This window comes from Salmo salar, chromosome ssa19, assembly GCF_905237065.1.
Source record: "Salmo salar chromosome ssa19, Ssal_v3.1, whole genome shotgun sequence".
In the NCBI taxonomy this organism is placed as follows: domain Eukaryota; kingdom Metazoa; phylum Chordata; class Actinopteri; order Salmoniformes; family Salmonidae; genus Salmo; species Salmo salar.
Window position 1 is genome coordinate 13,671,459 of NC_059460.1, and position 19,694 is coordinate 13,691,152.

The 19,694-nt window shown below is 43.7% G+C and overlaps 1 protein-coding gene across 4 annotated transcripts in view; it reads right to left on the reverse strand.

The window, feature by feature from the left end:
* Positions 1-19,694, reverse strand: part of arhgap29a (Rho GTPase activating protein 29a) — a 77,614-nt gene that overhangs the window by 27,440 nt on the left and 30,480 nt on the right. For 2 of the 4 annotated variants that reach the window (XM_014157339.2, XM_014157338.2), the window contains exons 4-10: positions 14,560-14,656; positions 14,125-14,197; positions 13,692-13,752; positions 8,960-9,115; positions 7,383-7,447; positions 7,091-7,201; positions 6,823-6,903 (exon numbers count right to left, since the gene is read on the reverse strand). In XM_014157339.2, coding sequence (XP_014012814.2) covers positions 6,823-6,903; positions 7,091-7,201; positions 7,383-7,447; positions 8,960-9,115; positions 13,692-13,752; positions 14,125-14,197; positions 14,560-14,656 — 644 coding nt within the window. Of the gene's footprint in view, positions 1-6,822; positions 6,904-7,090; positions 7,202-7,382; positions 7,448-8,959; positions 9,116-13,691; positions 13,753-14,124; positions 14,198-14,559; positions 14,657-15,538; positions 15,835-15,891; positions 16,446-19,694 lie in introns of those variants that run through there. The other 2 variants (XM_014157340.2, XM_014157341.2) reach the window with 2 other exon arrangements.

Consider the following 19,694-nt stretch of genomic DNA (forward strand, 5'->3'; position numbering starts at 1 on the left):
ACCCAGTCCTTAGAGATAAACACTAACCAACCTAGTCCTTAGAGATACATACTAACCAACCTAGTCCTTAGAGATAAACACTAACCAACCAAGCCTAAGAGATACATACTAACCAACCCAGTCCTTAGAGATACACACTAACCAACCCAGTCCTTAGAGATACACACTAACCAACGCAGTCCTTAGAGATACATACTAACCAACCCAGTCCTTAGAGATACACACTAACCAACCCAGTCCTTAGAGATAAACACTAACCAACCCAGTCCTTAGAGATACATACTAACCAACCCAGTCCTTAGAGATAAACACTAACCAACCCAGTCCTTAGAGATACATACTAACCAACCCACTCCTTAGAGATACATACTAACCAACCCAGTCCTTAGAGATACATACTAACCAACCCAGTCCTTAGAAATACACACTAACCAACCCAGTCCTTAGAGATAAACACTAACCAACCCAGTCCTTAGAGATACATACTAACCAACCCAGTCCTTAGAGATAAACACTAACCAACCTAGTCCTTAGAGATACATACTAACCAACCCAGTCCTTAGAGATACACACTAACCAACTCATTCCTTAGAGATAAACACGAACCAACCCAGTACATAGAGATAAACATTAACCAACCCAGTCCTTAGAGATACATACTAACCAACCCAGTCCTTAGAGATAAACACTAACCAACCCAGTCCTTAGAGATACATACTAACCAACCCACTCCTTAGAGATACATACTAACCAACCCAGTCCTTAGAGATACATACTAACCAACCCAGTCCTTAGAAATACAAAGTAACCAACCCAGTCCTTAGAGATAAACACTAACCAACCCAGTCCTTAGAGATAAACACTAACCAACCTAGTCCTTAGAGATACATACTAACCAACCCAGTCCTTAGAGATAAACACTAACCAACCAAGCCTAAGAGATACATACTAACCAACCCAGTCCTTAGAGATACACACTAACCAACCCAGTCCTTAGAGATACACACTAACCAACGCAGTCCTTAGAGATACATACTAACCAACCCAGTCCTTAGAGATACATACTAACCAACCCAGTCCTTAGAGATACATAATAACCAACCCAGTCCTTAGAGATACACACTAACCAACCCAGTCCTTAGAGATAAACACTAACCAACCCAGTACTTAGAGATAAACACTTACCAACCCAGTCCTTAGAGATACACACTAACCAACCCAGTCCTTAGAGATACACACTAACCAACCGAGTCCTTAGAGATACACACTAACCAACCCAGTCCTTAGAGATACACACTAACCAACCCAGTCCTCAGAGATACATAATAACCAACCCATTCCTTAGAGATAAACACTAACCAACCCAGTCCTTAGAGATACAGTACACACTAACCAACCCAGTCCTTAGAGATACACACTAACCAACCCAGTCCTTAGAGATAAACACTAACCAACCCAGTCCTTAGAGATACATACTAACCAACCCAGTCCTTAGAGATACACACTAACCAACCCAGTCCTTAGAGATACACACTAACCATCCCAGTCCTTAGAGATACACACTAACCAACCCAGTCCTTAGAGATACACACTAACCAACCCAGTCCTTAGAGATAAACACTAACCAACCCAGTCCTTAGAGATACATACTAACCAACCCAGTCCTTAGAGATACACACTAACCAACCCAGTCCTTAGAGATACATACTAACCAACCCAGTCCTTAGAGATACACACTAACCAACCCAGTCCTTAGAGATAAACACTAACCAACCCAGTCCTTAGAGATACACACTAACCAACCCAGTCCTTAGAGATAAACACAAACCAACCCAGTCCTTAGAGATACATACTAACCAACCCACTCCTTAGAGATACATACTAACCAACCCAGTCCTTAGAGATACATACTAACCAACCCAGTCCTTAGAAATACACACTAACCAACCCAGTCCTTAGAGATAAACACTAACCAACCCAGTCCTTAGAGATACATACTAACCAACCCAGTCCTTAGAGATAAACACTAACCAACCTAGTCCTTAGAGATACATACTAACCAACCCAGTCCTTAGAGATACACACTAACCAACTCATTCCTTAGAGATAAACACGAACCAACCCAGTACATAGAGATAAACATTAACCAACCCAGTCCTTAGAGATACATACTAACCAACCGAGTCCTTAGAGATAAACACTAACCAACCCAGTCCTTAGAGATACATACTAACCAACCCACTCCTTAGAGATACATACTAACCAACCCAGTCCTTAGAGATACATACTAACCAACCCAGTCCTTAGAAATACAAAGTAACCAACCCAGTCCTTAGAGATAAACACTAACCAACCCAGTCCTTAGAGATAAACACTAACCAACCTAGTCCTTAGAGATACATACTAACCAACCCAGTCCTTAGAGATAAACACTAACCAACCAAGCCTAAGAGATACATACTAACCAACCCAGTCCTTAGAGATACACACTAACCAACCCAGTCCTTAGAGATACACACTAACCATCCCAGTCCTTAGAGATACACACTAAACAACCCAGTCCTTAGAGATACACACTAACCAACCCAGTCCTTAGAGATACACACTAATCAACGCAGTCCTTAGAGATACAGTACACACTAACCAACCCAGTCCTTAGAGATACACACTAACCAACCCAGTCCTTAGAGATACACACTAACCAACCCAGTCCTTAGAGATACACACTAACCAACCCAGTCCTTAGAGATACACACTAACCAACCCAGTCCTTAGAGATAAACACTAACCAACCCAGTCCTTAGAGATACACACTAACCAACCCAGTCCTTAGAGATATACACTAACCAACCCAGTCCTTAGACATACACACTAACCAATCCAGTCCTTAGAAATACACACTAACCAACCCAGTCCTTAGAGATACACACTAACCAACCCAGTCCTTAGAAATACACACTAACCAACCCAGTCCTTAGAGATACACACTAACCAACCCAGTCCTTAGAGATACACACTAACCAACCCAGTCCTTAGAGATACACACTAACCAACCCAGTCCTTAGAGATACACACTAACCAACCCAGTCCTTAGAGATACACACTAACCAACCCAGTCCTTAGAGATAGACACTAACCAACCCAGTCCTAAGAGATACACACTAACCAACCCAGTCCTAAGAGATACACACTAACCAACCCAGTCCTTAGAGATACACACTAACCAACCCAGTCCTAAGAGATACACACTAACCAACCCAGTCCTAAGAGATACACACTAACCAACCCAGTCCTTAGAGATAGACACTAACCAACCCAGTCCTTAGAGATACACACTAACCAACCCAGTCCTTAGAGATACACACTAACCAACCCAGTCCTTAGAGATACACACTAACCAACCCAGTCCTTAGAGTTACACACTAACCAACCCAGTCCTTAGAGATACACACTAACCAACCCAGTACTTAGAGAAACACACTAACCAACCCAGTCCTTAGAGATACACACTAACCAACCAAGTCCTTAGAGATACACACTAACCAACCCAGTCCTTAGAGATACACACTAACCAACCCAGTCCTTAGAGATACACACTAACCAACCCAGTCCTTAGAGATACATACTAACCAACCCAGTCCTTAGAGATACAAACTAACCAACCCAGTCCTTAGAGATACACACTAACCAACCCAGTCCTTAGAGATACACACTAACCAACCCAGTCCTTAGAGATACACACTAACCAACCCAGTCCTTAGAGATACACACTAACCAACCTAGTCCTTAGAGATACATACTAACCAACCCAGTCCTTAGAGATACACACTAACCAACCCAGTCCTTAGAGTTACACACTAACCAACCGAGTCCTTAGAGATACACACTAACCAACCCAGTCCTTAGAGATAAACACTAACCAACCCAGTCCTTAGAGATACACACTAACCAACCCAGTCCTTAGAGATACACACTAACCAACCCAGTCCTTAGAGATACACACTAACCAACCCAGTCCTTAGAGATACACACTAACCAACCCAGTCCTTAGAGATAAACACTAACCAACCCAGTCCTTAGAGATACACACTAACCAACGCAGTCCTTAGAGATACATACTAACCAACCCAGTCCTTAGAGATACATACTAACCAACCCAGTCCTTAGAGATACATAATAACCAACCCAGTCCTTAGAGATACACACTAACCAACCCAGTCCTTAGAGATAAACACTAACCAACCCAGTACTTAGAGATAAACACTTACCAACCCAGTCCTTAGAGATACACACTAACCAACCCAGTCCTTAGAGATACACACTAACCAACCGAGTCCTTAGAGATACACACTAACCAACCCAGTCCTTAGAGATACACACTAACCAACCCAGTCCTCAGAGATACATAATAACCAACCCATTCCTTAGAGATAAACACTAACCAACCCAGTCCTTAGAGATACAGTACACACTAACCAACCCAGTCCTTAGAGATACACACTAACCAACCCAGTCCTTAGAGATAAACACTAACCAACCCAGTCCTTAGAGATACAGTACACACTAACCAACCCAGTCCTTAGAGATACACACTAACCAACCCAGTCCTTAGAGATACACACTAACCAACCCAGTCCTTAGAAATACACACTAACCAACCCAGTCCTTAGAGATACACACTAACCAACCCAGTCCTTAGAGATACACACTAACCAACCCAGTCCTTAGAGATACACACTAACCAACCCAGTCCTTAGAGATACACACTAACCAACCCAGTCCTTAGAGATACACACTAACCAACCCAGTCCTTAGAGATAGACACTAACCAACCCAGTCCTAAGAGATACACACTAACCAACCCAGTCCTAAGAGATACACACTAACCAACCCAGTCCTTAGAGATACACACTAACCAACCCAGTCCTAAGAGATACACACTAACCAACCCAGTCCTAAGAGATACACACTAACCAACCCAGTCCTTAGAGATAGACACTAACCAACCCAGTCCTTAGAGATACACACTAACCAACCCAGTCCTTAGAGATACACACTAACCAACCCAGTCCTTAGAGTTACACACTAACCAACCCAGTCCTTAGAGATACACACTAACCAACCCAGTACTTAGAGAAACACACTAACCAACCCAGTCCTTAGAGATACACACTAACCAACCAAGTCCTTAGAGATACACACTAACCAACCCAGTCCTTAGAGATACACACTAACCAACCCAGTCCTTAGAGATACACACTAACCAACCCAGTCCTTAGAGATACATACTAACCAACCCAGTCCTTAGAGATACAAACTAACCAACCCAGTCCTTAGAGATACACACTAACCAACCCAGTCCTTAGAGATACACACTAACCAACCCAGTCCTTAGAGATACACACTAACCAACCCAGTCCTTAGAGATACACACTAACCAACCCAGTCCTTAGAGTTACACACTAACCAACCGAGTCTTTAGAGATACACACTAACCAACCCAGTCCTTAGAGATACACACTAACCAACCCAGTCCTTAGAGATACACACTAACCAACCCAGTGCTTAGAGATACACACTAACCAACCCAGTCCTTAGAGATACACACTAACCAACCCAGTCCTTAGAGATACACACTAACCAACCCAGTCCTTAGAGATACACACTAACCAACCCAGTCCTTAGAGATAGACACTAACCAACCCAGTCCTAAGAGATAAACACTAACCAACCCAGTCCTTAGAGATAAGTACACACTAACCAACCGAGTCCTTAGAGATACACACTAACCAACCCAGTCCTAAGAGATACACACTAACCAACCCAGTCCTAAGAGATACACACTAACCAACCCAGTCCTTAGAGATAGACACTAACCAACCCAGTCCTTAGAGATACACACTAACCAACCCAGTCCTTAGAGATACACACTAACCAACCCAGTCCTTAGAGTTACACACTAACCAACCCAGTCCTTAGAGATACACACTAACCAACCCAGTACTTAGAGAAACACACTAACCAACCCAGTCCTTAGAGATACACACTAACCAACCAAGTCCTTAGAGATACACACTAACCAACCCAGTCCTTAGAGATACACACTAACCAACCCAGTCCTTAGAGATACACACTAACCAACCCAGTCCTTAGAGATACATACTAACCAACCCAGTCCTTAGAGATACAAACTAACCAACCCAGTCCTTAGAGATACACACTAACCAACCCAGTCCTTAGAGATACACACTAACCAACCCAGTCCTTAGAGATACACACTAACCAACCCAGTCCTTAGAGATACACACTAACCAACCCAGTCCTTAGAGTTACACACTAACCAACCGAGTCCTTAGAGATACACACTAACCAACCCAGTCCTTAGAGATACACACTAACCAACCCAGTCCTTAGAGATACACACTAACCAACCCAGTGCTTAGAGATACACACTAACCAACCCAGTCCTTAGAGATACACACTAACCAACCCAGTCCTTAGAGATACACACTAACCAACCCAGTCCTTAGAGATACACACTAACCAACCCAGTCCTTAGAGATACACACTAACCAACCCAGTTTGTTCAAGGTCTGCTCTCATCTAGTCACACTGGTGGTGCAATTGGACTTCAAGAGATTACCTTCAACACTCTGCAGCTATTAAACCGCCTGAATAATATCAACAGCCTTTCTTGCACACACGCACGCACACACGCACACACACACACAGTGAGGGGTTTACATATCCTTTGATGACCGTGGCTGTTTGCTTTAAGTGTCCTTTTAATGTGACCTTTTAAAGTTCCGAAGTTCCACCCACCATTTTCTTCTGTTCTCTCTGCCACTGCTCCTTGACCTCCTTCCTCAGTTTGTCCAGCTCGTTCTTCCGCGCGAGGAGAGGCTACACACACACACACGCACACACACACACGCACACACACACACGCACACACACACCCACACACACACACACACACACACACACGCTTCAGTGAGTCAATGCTAACTTATCCATCAAATGCCTGTGAATATGGACTATGCAGATCAGAGCCGGACATACTGTAGAAAAGTCACGTAGATGTACATACCTGCATGAATTTGTTGGTTTGAAGGGTAGCTGCTGTGTGCAGTAGGAGCTGGCTGTACTCAATATCGTTCTTGAACGCTGACATGTAAATGTCCCGGAATGGCATGAACTCCTTTGATGGGAAGACAACAAAAGTGACTAATCACAATTCAAAAGAAGTAGTGTAGATGGTTTAAAATGATTCATTGTTTTCACAGCTGTTATCTTTTGAGATACAAATCAACCAGTGAACAGTGTGGTTATTATATCAAATGCAACTGATATGAGCAGAAAACATATTTCATCATAATCACCTGTTGACTTGCGAGTGTCTTCGCTGATTCGGCCATTTTGGCGTAGCTCTTAGCACACTCGATATCTGCAATCAGACACTCAACGTCACCTGCCTAGCCTGGTTATGCCATAAATGTTCAATACAGCATGATTAAGTAGCTACTGTCCCTGTGTGTAGTATGTAGACATGTAGTATTAAGTACAGGGCAAAAACCACAAATGCCCAGTAACCTATTCATCCAAATAGAGGAGCTAACGACAAATGACTAATCACACTACTACACTCTTAGCAAAAAAGGTGCTATCTAGAACCTAAAATGGTTCTTTGGCTGTCCCCATCGGAGAACCTTTTGAAGAACCCTTTTTGGTTCCAGGTAGAACACTTTTGGTTCCAGGTAGAACCCTTTCCAGAGAGGGTTGTACATGAAACCCAAAAGAGTTCTACTTGGAACAAAAAAGGGTTCTACCTGGAACCAAAAAGGGTTATTCTATGGGGATACATACTAACCAACTCAAGAACCTTTGGAAACCCTTATTTCTAAGAGTGTACACTATACTATTCTTAGGTAAGTTTAGTGTTTACTGTAGTGAAAAAGCATATAATAACCTCATCAGTGTTATATTCAACCCATGCAAGTTTGTCCTAGTGTATATCTGGGGCAATATAGAACAGGTGTGAAACTATCTATTATTGTATACAAGTAGGCTAATGCTAGGACAAATTAAGCAAATATACGGCAGCTAATACTAGGACAAACTAAGCTAATATACAGTAGCTCACGCTAGGACAAACTAAGCTAATACACAGTAGCTAACGCCAGGAAAAACAAAGCTAATATGCAGTAGCTAATGCTAGTACAAACTAAGCTAATACACAGTAGCTAATGCTAAGACAAACTATGCTAATATACCTTAGCTAATGTTAGGACAAACTAAGCTAATCTACAGTAGCTAATGCTAGGCTAACGCTAAGAAAAAAACACTTCCAGAGCTGAGGCAAAAGGAGTTAAAGATCAGCAAAGACCCCTAACCCCGAAAGACAGTTTGTGTGTATGCATTGATATGTAGGCTATGTGTGCCTTTTTAAAACATTTATGTAGTTCTGTCCTTGAGCTGTTCTTGTCCATTAATGTTCTGCATTATGTAATGTTTCATGTTTTGTGTGGACCCCATGAAGAGTAGCTGCTGTTTTTGCAACAGCTAATGATGATCCTAATAAAATACCAAATACCAACGGTGACACAGCTTACACCCCCTGTTCTTATGCACGATGCAACGCAAAGTGCCTGCATACAGCTGTTAGCCGTGGTATTTTGGCCATATACCACAAACCCCTGAGGTGCCTTATTGATATTATAAACTGATTACCAACGTAATTAAAACAGAAAAATACATGTTTTGTCATACCCATGATATGCGGAATGATATACCACTGCTATCAGCCAATCAACATTGAGGGCTCGAACCACACAATTTATAATATATAATCTAATAACAGTGTTCTATTTAATTATGTGGCTCCGACTCACCAATAATGAGATGTTTCTCTGTATTAATCCTATGTGTGTTAGAGGTAGCGGGAGGGAGAGAGACTCACCCATACTGAGTCGTTTGTCCACCCAGGCCAGCAGCTCCTTGGTGTACTTGGACCAGGCCTTGGCGTATAGTAGAGCTGACTCCACCCCGCCTTCACTCCGCTGCAGCGCCATGTCCACACCATCCACCTCCTCCGCCCTCGCCGGCGGCGATGGACCTGTGATGGTAATGGTAACACGCCATGGGTTGGGGAAGAAGAAGTTAGTGGGCCTAGGCCTGAGACCGAGCATTGCTACCTACTGGCTAACGGCTACTGGCAACTAGCTACGGACAAGCCCTTCTCTATCGCATGTGTGAGTGTCTGTGTATGACTGTGTGTGTGTGTTCGTGAGTGTGTACGAGTGCGCATGACTGTATGCGCACCAGTGTGTGTGTCAGATCTGTCAGAAAGTAAAGTCCCTGTTGACCTTGGGTTATGTGTTGGTAATACATTGTAATGCTAAGTAGACTGGACAGGACAGGGATTCCCTCCTCTATGTGTTAATGTGACTGAGCTAATAGGTCACTCTGTGTGACAGGAGAGCTTATATAGGCCCCTTAACTATACCATAGAGACTACATAGAGACAGACTATACACACGCACACACACACACACACACACACACACACACACACACACACACACACACACACACACACACACACACACACACACACACACACACACACACACACACACACACACACACACACACACACACACACACACGACCGGTCAAAAGTTTGGGGTCACTTAGAAATGTCCATGTTTTTGAACGAAAAGCTATTTTTTTGCATTAAAATAAAATACATCACAAATACAGACACAAATTACAATTGTAGCTGGAAACTGCATTTTTTTAAAGGAATATCTACATAGACGTACAGAGGCCCATTATCAGCAACCATCACTCCTGTGTTCCAATGGCACGTTGTGTCAGCTAATCATTTTACATTTAAGTCATTTAGCAGACGCTCTTATCCAGAGCGACTTACAGTAGTGAATGCATACATTTAATTTAATGCATTTTTTGCATTTTTTTTTTGTACTGGCCGCCCGTGGGAATCAAACCCACAACCCTGGCGTTGCACACACCATGCTGGCGTTGCAAACACCATGCTGGCGTTGCAAACACCATGCTCTACCAACTGAGCCACAGGGATGGCCAGCCTGTAATCGAACCCACAAATAATGATCCTCCAGATACTCAACTAGTCTAAAGGAGGCCAGCTTTATTGCTTCTTTAATCAGAACAACAGTTTTCAGCTGTGCTAACAAAATTGCAAAAGGGTTTTCTAATGATCAATTAGCCTTTCAAAATGATAAACTTGGATTAGCTAACACAACGTGCCATTGGAACACAGGAGTGATGGTTGCTGATAATGGGCCTCTGTACGCCTATGTAGATAATCCATAAAAAAACTGCAGTTTCCAGCTACAATAGTCATTTACAACATTAAAACTTATCTACACTGTATTTCTGATCAATTTTATGTTATTTTAATAGACAAAAATGTGCTTTTCCTACAAAAACAAGGACATTTCTAAGTGACCCCAAACTTTTGAACGGTAGTGTATATACAGTGCCTTCGGAAAGTATTCAGACCCCAGGACCTTTTCCACATTTTGTTACGCTCTAGCCTTGTTCTAAAATGGATTAAATAAAACTATTTCCTCAGCAATCTACACACAATACCCCATAATCACAAAGCCAAAAGTTTTTTTATTTGCAAATGTATTACCTTATTTACATAAGTATTCAGACCCTTTGCTATGAGACTCGAAATTGAGCTCAGCTGCATCCTGTTTCCATTTATCATCGTTGAGATGCTTTTACAACTTGATTGGACATGATATGGAAAGGCACATGCCTGTCTATATAAGGTCGTACAGTTAACAGTGCATGTCAGAGCAAAAACCATGTCAAAAACCAAGTCATGAGGTCGAAGGAATTGTCCGTAGAGCTCCGAGACTGCATTGTGTAGAGGCACAGATCTGGAGAAGGGTACCAAAAGATTTCTGCAGCATTGAAGGTCCCCAAGAATAGAATGGCCTCCATCATTCTTAAATGGAAGAAGTTTGGAACCACCAAGACTCTTCCTAGAGGTGGCCGCCCGGCCAAACTGGGCAATCGGGGGAGAAGGGCCTTGGTCAGGGATGTGACCAAGAGCCTAATGATCACTTCGACAGTGCTCTAGAGTTCCTCTGTGGAGATGGGAGAACCTTCCAGAAGGACAACCATCTCTGCAGCACTCCACCAATTAGGCCTTTATGATAGAATGGCAAGATGGTAGCCACTCCTCAGTAAAAGCTCCTACGGAGCGTGAAGGGAACGGCACCTCCATACCTTCAGGCTCTGATCAGGCCCTACACCCAAACAAGGGCACTGCGTTCATCCTCCACTGGCCTGCTGGCCCCCCTACCTCTGAGGAAGCACAGTTCCCGCTCAGCCCAGTCAAAACTGTTCGCTGCTCTGGCACCCCAATGGTGGAACAAGCTCCCTCACGACGCCAGGACAGCGGAGTCAATCACCACCTTCCGGAGACACCTGAAACCCCACCTCTTTAAGGAATACCTAGGATAGGATAAAGTAATCCTTCTAACCCCCCCCCCTTAAAAGATTTAGATGCACTATTGTAAAGTGGTTGTCCACTGGATATCATAAGGTGAATGCACCATTTTGTAAGTCGCTCTGGATAAGAGCGTCTGCTAAATGACTTAAATGTAAATGTAAAAGGCACATGACAGCCCGCTTAGAGCTCGCCAAAATGCACCTAAAGACTCTCAGACCATAAGAAACAAGATTCTCTGGTCTGATGAAACCAAGATTGAACTCTTTGGCCTGAATGCCAAGCGTCACGTCTGGAGGAAACCTGGCACCATCCCTACGGTGAAGCATGGTGGTGGCAGCATCGTGCTGAGGGGATGTTTTTCAGCGGCAGGGACTGGGAGACTAGTCAGGATTGAGGAAAAGATGAATGAAGCAAAGTACAGAGAGATCCTTGATGAAAACCTGCTCTAGAGTGCTCAGGACCTCAGACTGGGGCGAAGGTTCACCTTCCAACAGGACAACGACCCTAAGCACACAGCCAAGATAACACAGGAGGGGCTTCGGGACAAGTCTCTGAATGTCCTTGAGTGGCCCAGCCAGAGCCCGGACTTAACACGATTGAACATCTCTGGAGTGACCTGAAAATAGCTGTGCAGCAACGCTCCCCATCCAACTTTGACAGAGCTTGAGAGGATCTGCAGAGAAGAATGGGAGAAACTCTACAGATATAGGTGTGCCAAGCTTGTAGCGTCATACCCAAGATGTAATTATATGTAATTATACATTTGCAAAAATGTCTAAGAACTTGTTTTTGCTTTGTCATTATGGGGTATTGTGTGTAGATTGATGAGGGGGGAAAATGTAATAAATTTTTGAATAATGCTGTAACGAAACAAAATGTGGAAAAAGTGAAGGGGTCTGAATACTTTCCGAAGGCACTGTATTAGAGTGAGAATATAAATATGTGGTGTGTACAGACAATATAATTAGGAAGATAAAATGGTATATACAGTAGTAGGTATATTACGAAGCGCTATTCAGTGGTTCCGTGTTTCTAGCCACCCAGCTTTGTGACAGAGGGAATGTGGTTTGTTGAGTACACAGAGTGACATAACACAGATTGACAGATTGAGCTGTATTAAGTTGATAGAGGAGAGGGCACTTTCGCTCAAAAAACTCTTCTAGAGCCATCCCACTGGGCACAGAATTTGAGTTGCACCCACTTTTGCCCTCAGAACAGACTCAATTCATATGGGCATTGACTCTACAAGGGGTCGAAAGTGTTCCACAACCCATGTTGACTCCAATGCTCCCCACAGTTCTTTGGGTGTTCTGTCACCCCAAGTGACATATAGCCTATCGACACATTGACACCTAATCATCTTTAGTTCTTTTTAGGGGTTTTCAATTGTTGTTTTTGATGACATTTTGTTTTTATTGCGTATATCTGACATTTTTGAGCCACGGATTTGCAGATTGACTGGTTAACTATTTTGGGCTTGGCTAACTAGATTTGTTTAAAAAATGCATCTGAGCACAGTACCGTCTTTTTTCACCTGGCTGCCAATTCCAGCTGTTTTGAGAACATCATTTGAGGAATCGCCTGAAGCGTGAGAGGAACAGGAGACAGAGGAATACAGCAGTGCTAAGAAAGAGGGCTCGTAATGAGGACGACTGGCTACTATTCTGAACTTTGCGTGGTGAACTTTCTGGCGCCCACAGCTGCTGAGGAATCCTCTAAGTGGGTCTACACAGAGAGGAAGAGGAGAAGTCCAGTAGCTATAACACTCAGGCTGGTTCCCAGACTTGCTCTCTACAAGATCATCAGCAGACTCCATCCCCATCATCCTCTGTCCAGCTCCCTTTGCTCAAGCCATGAACTGACCCTTTCCATCTTCGGAGGATGCGGCTTTCAAAGACTTGGCCTCTATTGGTTGACCTGTCATTGTATATTGCTTGTTTGTTTTCTTGCTCTTGAAGTGCTTTGAGATTCTATGAAAAGCGCTATAGAAATGTAATTTATTATTATTATTTTTCATAAAAGAATCCACAAAAGCAGGGCTGGTTTATGTCAATGTGTAATGTTTTTATAAGGGAGAGCCAAGCCAAGCTGTCATAGAGTATATCGTAAATTGTGAAGCACTATCAGTTGTTAAGTGGATGGAGTAGTAAGGTGTCATGGTGGTTGTAGTGCATGTTACCTGACGGATCATCTTTCTCTGGACCGGATACTACAGATTCCACGGAAAGGTTCTCAAACGACTGGGAATGAGACAGAACGGTTCCACAGTGATGAGTAAGGAACCGGATGGTACATGACATGACAGAATGACCATGGCTAGTGAGTGTTTTAATTTCCCTTTGTCTTATAGTTAAAAGCTACAAACCACATCAACACCCTGTCATGCTGTAATTAATCTCTAGAAGATATTTCAGGAGTGCCCTCCACTTCAAACAGGAAACAATCGCTCAGCCCCATCATACAGTGTTATGTTGTTGTTTCCTGAGAGCACCACACACTTTGACCTCCCCATCCTGGGTATCTTTAGACAGTCAATCACCCGCCTTTACTGTAAATACATAAATAATGTCCAGACAGACAGTTGTGTATGTATGTGTGTGTGTTTGTCTTACCCTGCTTCTTCGAGTCAGGGGCAGCCCCAACGCTGATCCATTCTCTACATCTCCCATAAGGAAGTCAGACACTCTGAAAGAGGAACACACAATAACAATGAAAGGCATGGAAATAACCCCTAGGCACTGGTCTGGGGTCAGATGTGTTGTGTTTATAACAATGGTAAGTCTATGGATTGGGGTAGGGCAAATCTCATCCTAGATCGGTGGTTGTGTGGGCAACTTCCCCTGAAGTGTTGGCAACACTTTAAGAGTCAACAACACAAGCAGCCATTATGCAAGGAAACACAGACTGAAGGTTGAGAATATTACATTATCTAGAGGTGTAAGACAAGGATACCCTGTACCTATTTAAATATAGTTTGTTTGTGTCACCATAAAGAGTCAGAAAAACAGAGCTAGTTATTGCAATCCCTATTACAACGTTGTACTTACACATTGCCAAAGGTGAATGCCAATGTGTCGATGGAAGTGTATATCTCTCCGAAAAGCTTCTGCTTGTTCTCCTCGTTCACCTCCTTGAAGTTAACACCTGTCAAAACGGATGAAGCAAGTTAGGCTAAACTGTGAAAACAAATAACTGGGACAACCTATACCTACTCAGAACTGAAGACAAGATGCACTGTAATGTCAAAACATATAACCTACATGAACATGAGACTAATCATTATCCGAATATGTTGCTATACAGGTTGAGAGCCTACATAACATGAGGTAGTGATGAGTGTTGTGAAATTGTCCGTCTCTATCACCATATATCCCCAAAACACTTCATCAGAATAGTTAGGCCTGAAAAGACTGGCACAGTAGAGATTTGACTGAAACAGTAGAGATTTGACTGAAACAGCAGAGATTTGAGATTTGACTGAAACCGTAGAGATTTGACTGAAACAGTAGAGATTTCACAGAAAAAGCAGAGTTTTGACTGAAACAGTACTGATTTGAATTGTAATCTGGAAAGACACACCGTTTCCTGCCTTAAGTCTAAACAAAGTGACGACTGAAAAAGAAAAGGGAAAAACACCAATGTAAATAGGTCTATAATCAGTCTCCACAATAAACTTCCTGTCTCACTCGGGAGGAGAGAAAATAAACCAGAATAGGAGCTCAACAGGCAGCACCAATAGCCCAAGCCGCATCTGAAATGGCACCCTATTCACTATATATTGCACTACTTTGGACCGGAGCGGTATGGTAGATCCTTGTGGACCCTGATAAAAAGTAGTGCACTATAGGGGAATAGGGTTCCATTTGGGTCGCAACACCAGTGACGCCATTCCCTGAGGCCATTCCCCTTGTGTCGATATTCTCTCTGCCTAACAATAGAGATGTCTGGAGATCAGGAGGGAAGCAGGAGATCAGGAGAATGGTTCAAGGAAAGAGGATTGCAGAAAGCACCTTTTCTTCTTCTTACCAGAAAGTTCTTTGAGTTGTCTTCTTTTACATGAGATATATTAGAATGCTCTAATTAAACGATCGGTAGTCCAGGTTGAAGGTTTTCTAGTTAGTTGAGCCCCATGGAGACTTAGTTCCAAACAGTTCAAACAACACTTAGCAGCACAAGAACCACAAACAGTTTCCATTCTAGAATCCTCTTCCGTCATACAGGAAATAGGTAAGCAAGCGACAAAGAAACTAGGAGACTCAAAGAGAGAGAGAGAGAGAGAGACCAGCAGCTCTCTATGCTCTTACAGTGCAGGCTTCCTGTCTCTATAGAACAAGAGGAACTCTACCGTAAAACACACACACATGCCAGCCACCACTTACCCACGACCAGGCTTGCCCTCCAGAGGCTGAACCCTTTTTAGCATTCAGTCTGTGTGTATGATGTGGTCCGCAGTCGGGTGGTTGTTATAGCACCAAACTCTTTCTACCCAAGCTGCTCTCAAGGACTTCTCTCTCTTCTCTCTTCTCTGTTGGTCTTCCTGGCTGTATGGTACAACCACTCCTTGACCGTAGAGCCACTCCTTACTCAGTAGGTCCTTCGTGGTTCAGTGGTTCCAAAAGGGGACCTGCCTCTAGTGGTCAAGCTGATCTACAGCCCTTTTAATACACTAAAGCTTTCTCCAACTGCCACAGGGGAAATGGCCGCACAAGTCTCTTCCTTTATCTCCATTTGTGTCACCTAATAAGGCATTTCTTTCCAGGGAATGGAGGCAAAATGTCTCCAGTACAGGGTTCAAGCCAATTCCATAAGTTCCAGAAGCTCCTATGAGAGGTAGGACCCTTTCAGACGGGACAGCAGAGTTAGTGGTTCAAGGTAGTGTGGGTCTCGGGAGAGTCTGTCTGTGAACGCAGCTAGCTAGCTACCTCTGCCTAGGAGACTATCGCTGCGTCTCTCTGGCCTTTACGTCCTCTCCTACCCCCTCCTCCCCTCCCCGCAACACAGGACATCCTGAAGCTCACTAGAACACAATGCCAGCACTCGCTCCGGCCAACTACAGTCCAAACGTGGATGTTACATCATCAGGCAAAAACGGCATTGTTTTCACTGGGAAAGCACATGACTCCTGAACGAACACTAATAAATTCCACCTCTGAGCCTACTGCAGGGGAAAGCCTGCTGACAAAACAGATATTGATGGAAGCAAACATACATGACATAGCCAGGACATAGGAGGAAGGCCATTGGGGGCCATCAGGCCATTGGGGGCCATGAGGCCATTGGGGGCCATTAGGCCAAGGTGCCATGAGGTCATTGGGGGCCATCATGGTAATGTTAATGCCTCAATGACCCACATACATAATGTGACTGGACTATGGTTGAAAAATTCCAGCGACATCCTAAAATGACCCAGTTTTCCAGAAATCCTGGTTGGAGGGTTCCGGATTTCCTGTTTGTTCCCTCTTTTTTTAACCTTTATTTAACCAGGTAGGCTAGTTGAGAACAAGTTCACATTTACAACTGCGACCTAGCCAAGATAAAGCAAAGCAGTGCGACACAAACAACAACACAGGGTTACACATGGAAAAAACAAACATACAGTCAAAAATACAATAGGAAAAAAAAGTATATATACAGTGTGTGCAAATGAGGTAAGATAAGGGAGGTAAGGAAATAAATAGGCCATAGTGGTGAAATAATTTCAATTTAGCAATTAAACACTGGAGTGATAGATGTGCAGAAGATTAATGTGCAAGTAGAAATACTGGAGTGCAAAGGAGCAACAACAACAAAAAATAACAGTATGGGGATGAGGTAGTTGGATGGGCTATTTACAGATGGGCTATGTACAGGTGCAGTGATCTGTGAGCTGCTCTGACAGCTGGCACTTAAAGTTAGTGAGGGAGATATGAGTCTCCAGCTTCGGTGACTTTTGAAATTTGTTCCAGTCATTGGCAGCAGAGAACTGGAAGGAAAGGCGGCCAAAGGAGGAATTGGCTTTGGGAGTGACCAGTGAAATATACCTGCTGGAGCGTGTGCTACGGGTGGGTGCTGCTATGGTGACCAGTGAGCTGAGATAAGGCGGGGCTTTACCTAGCAAAGACTTATAGATGACCTGGAGCCAGTGGGTTTGGCGACGAATATGAAGCGAGGGCCAGCCAACGAGAGCATACAGGTCGCAGTGGTGGGTAGTATATGGGGCTTTGGTGACAAAACGGATGGCACTGTGATAGACTGCATCCAGTTTGCTGAGTAGTGTTGGAGGCTGTTTTGTAAATGACATCGCCGAAGTCAAGGATCGGTAGGATAGTCAGTTTTACGAGGGTATGTTTGGCAGCATGAGCGAAGGATGCTTTGTTGCGAAATAGGAAGCCGATTCTGGATTTAATTTTGGATTGGAGATGCTTCCAGATGTGAGTCTGGAAGGAGAGTTTACAGTCTAACCAGACACCTAGGTATTTGTAGATGTCCACATATTCTAAGTCAGAACCGTCCAGAGTAGTGATGCTGGATGGGCGGGCAGTTGCTGGTAGCGATGGGTTGAAGAGCATGCATTTAGTTTTACTTGCATTTAACAGTAGTTGGGGGGCACGGAAGGAGAGTTGTATGGCATTGAAGCTCATCTGGAGGTTAGTTAACACAGTGTCTAAAGAAGGGCCAGAGGTATACAGAATGGTGTCGTCTGCGTAGAGGTGGATCAGAGAATCACCAGCAGCAAAAGCGACATCATTGATGTATACAGAGAAAAGAGTCGGCCTGACAATTGAACCCTGTGGCACCCCCATAGAGACTGCCAGAGGTCCGGACAACAGGCCTTCCGATTTCACACACTGAACTCTGTCTGAGAAGTAGTTGATGAACCAGGCGAGGCATTTTAGGATTCTTGATTCTGGGATCCTACATTTTGGAAAAGTTACTGGAACTTTGCAACCATACACTGTACCAATGTAGGGAGGGGAAACAACCACATCTCTTCATTAAGGAAATGACAGGTGTCATGTGACAGGTGTCAAGTCATGGTGTTCATCACATATCATTTTGGTGTCCTTCTCAGATACCTTGGCTTAGCTAATTGGGTGATACACCACCTACAGAAAAAGTATTTTAATTTGCTCATTTTATAAAGACCTTTGCTGAACTCGTAAGACTATGTGTAGGATATCTTGCTTATCTTGAGATAGACAGATACCCTTTTCTCTCCCTCTCTCTTTCCTCCTGGTGTGTGTCTCCTCTCCCTGGACAGAGACCAGTGCTGTTAAAGTCATAGCCCCACTATGAGAGCATGAATTAGGCCAGGCATGAGCGAATGGGGCCTGTTCCTGATCCACTGAGCCAGTATGGCGGGCAGAGACATACACACAAACACGCACACACCCACCTACGCACACACCCACCCCCTCACCCACTCACCCACTCACACACACACACACACACACACACACACACACACACACACACACACACACACACACACACACACACACACACACACACACACACACACACAGACACACAGACAGAGAGATACAGACCCCTGTTATCTCCCCCTAGGCACAGGGTCTCAGCACAGCCGCACGCCTGGATATTCCACTTTCTCTTATTTGAATCTACCTGAATTGATTACTTCAGTCTCGCATTACATGGGGACCAGGCCAGGTGTGTGTGTGTGCATGCGTGTGTGTGTGTGTGAAGTGACTAATGTTGACAAAGAAAGAAGGATGCCAATGAGTATGTGTATAGCCTGTTGAGCCTCATTGTGTGAGGGTCTAGTACAGAGGACACATATTCTGGCCCTCTAGTGGTGACAAAGGTTACTAGGGTGAGGTATGGAATTAAGAATGAAGGAACAACATGTTAGTTTATTGGGAGTGTACTGGGGCTTTTACCTTAAGCACATGGCATTTTGATTCAGCAGTGATACTACTGTTCTGTTCCTATATACACAAAGCACTGTTAATATTAAACTGCTCCCAAGAGAAAGCCCCACAGCCTTGAAACCAGATTAGCCATTAGCAGCATCACATAAGTATTGGCTATGTAGCCACAGCAGACTCTATGTGAATCACATGAATATTGGTTGGCTAGCCAAAGGACTCTATGTGAATCACATGAATATTGGCTAGCTAGCCACAGGACTCTATGTGAATCACATGAATATTGGCTAGCTAGCCACAGGACTCTATGT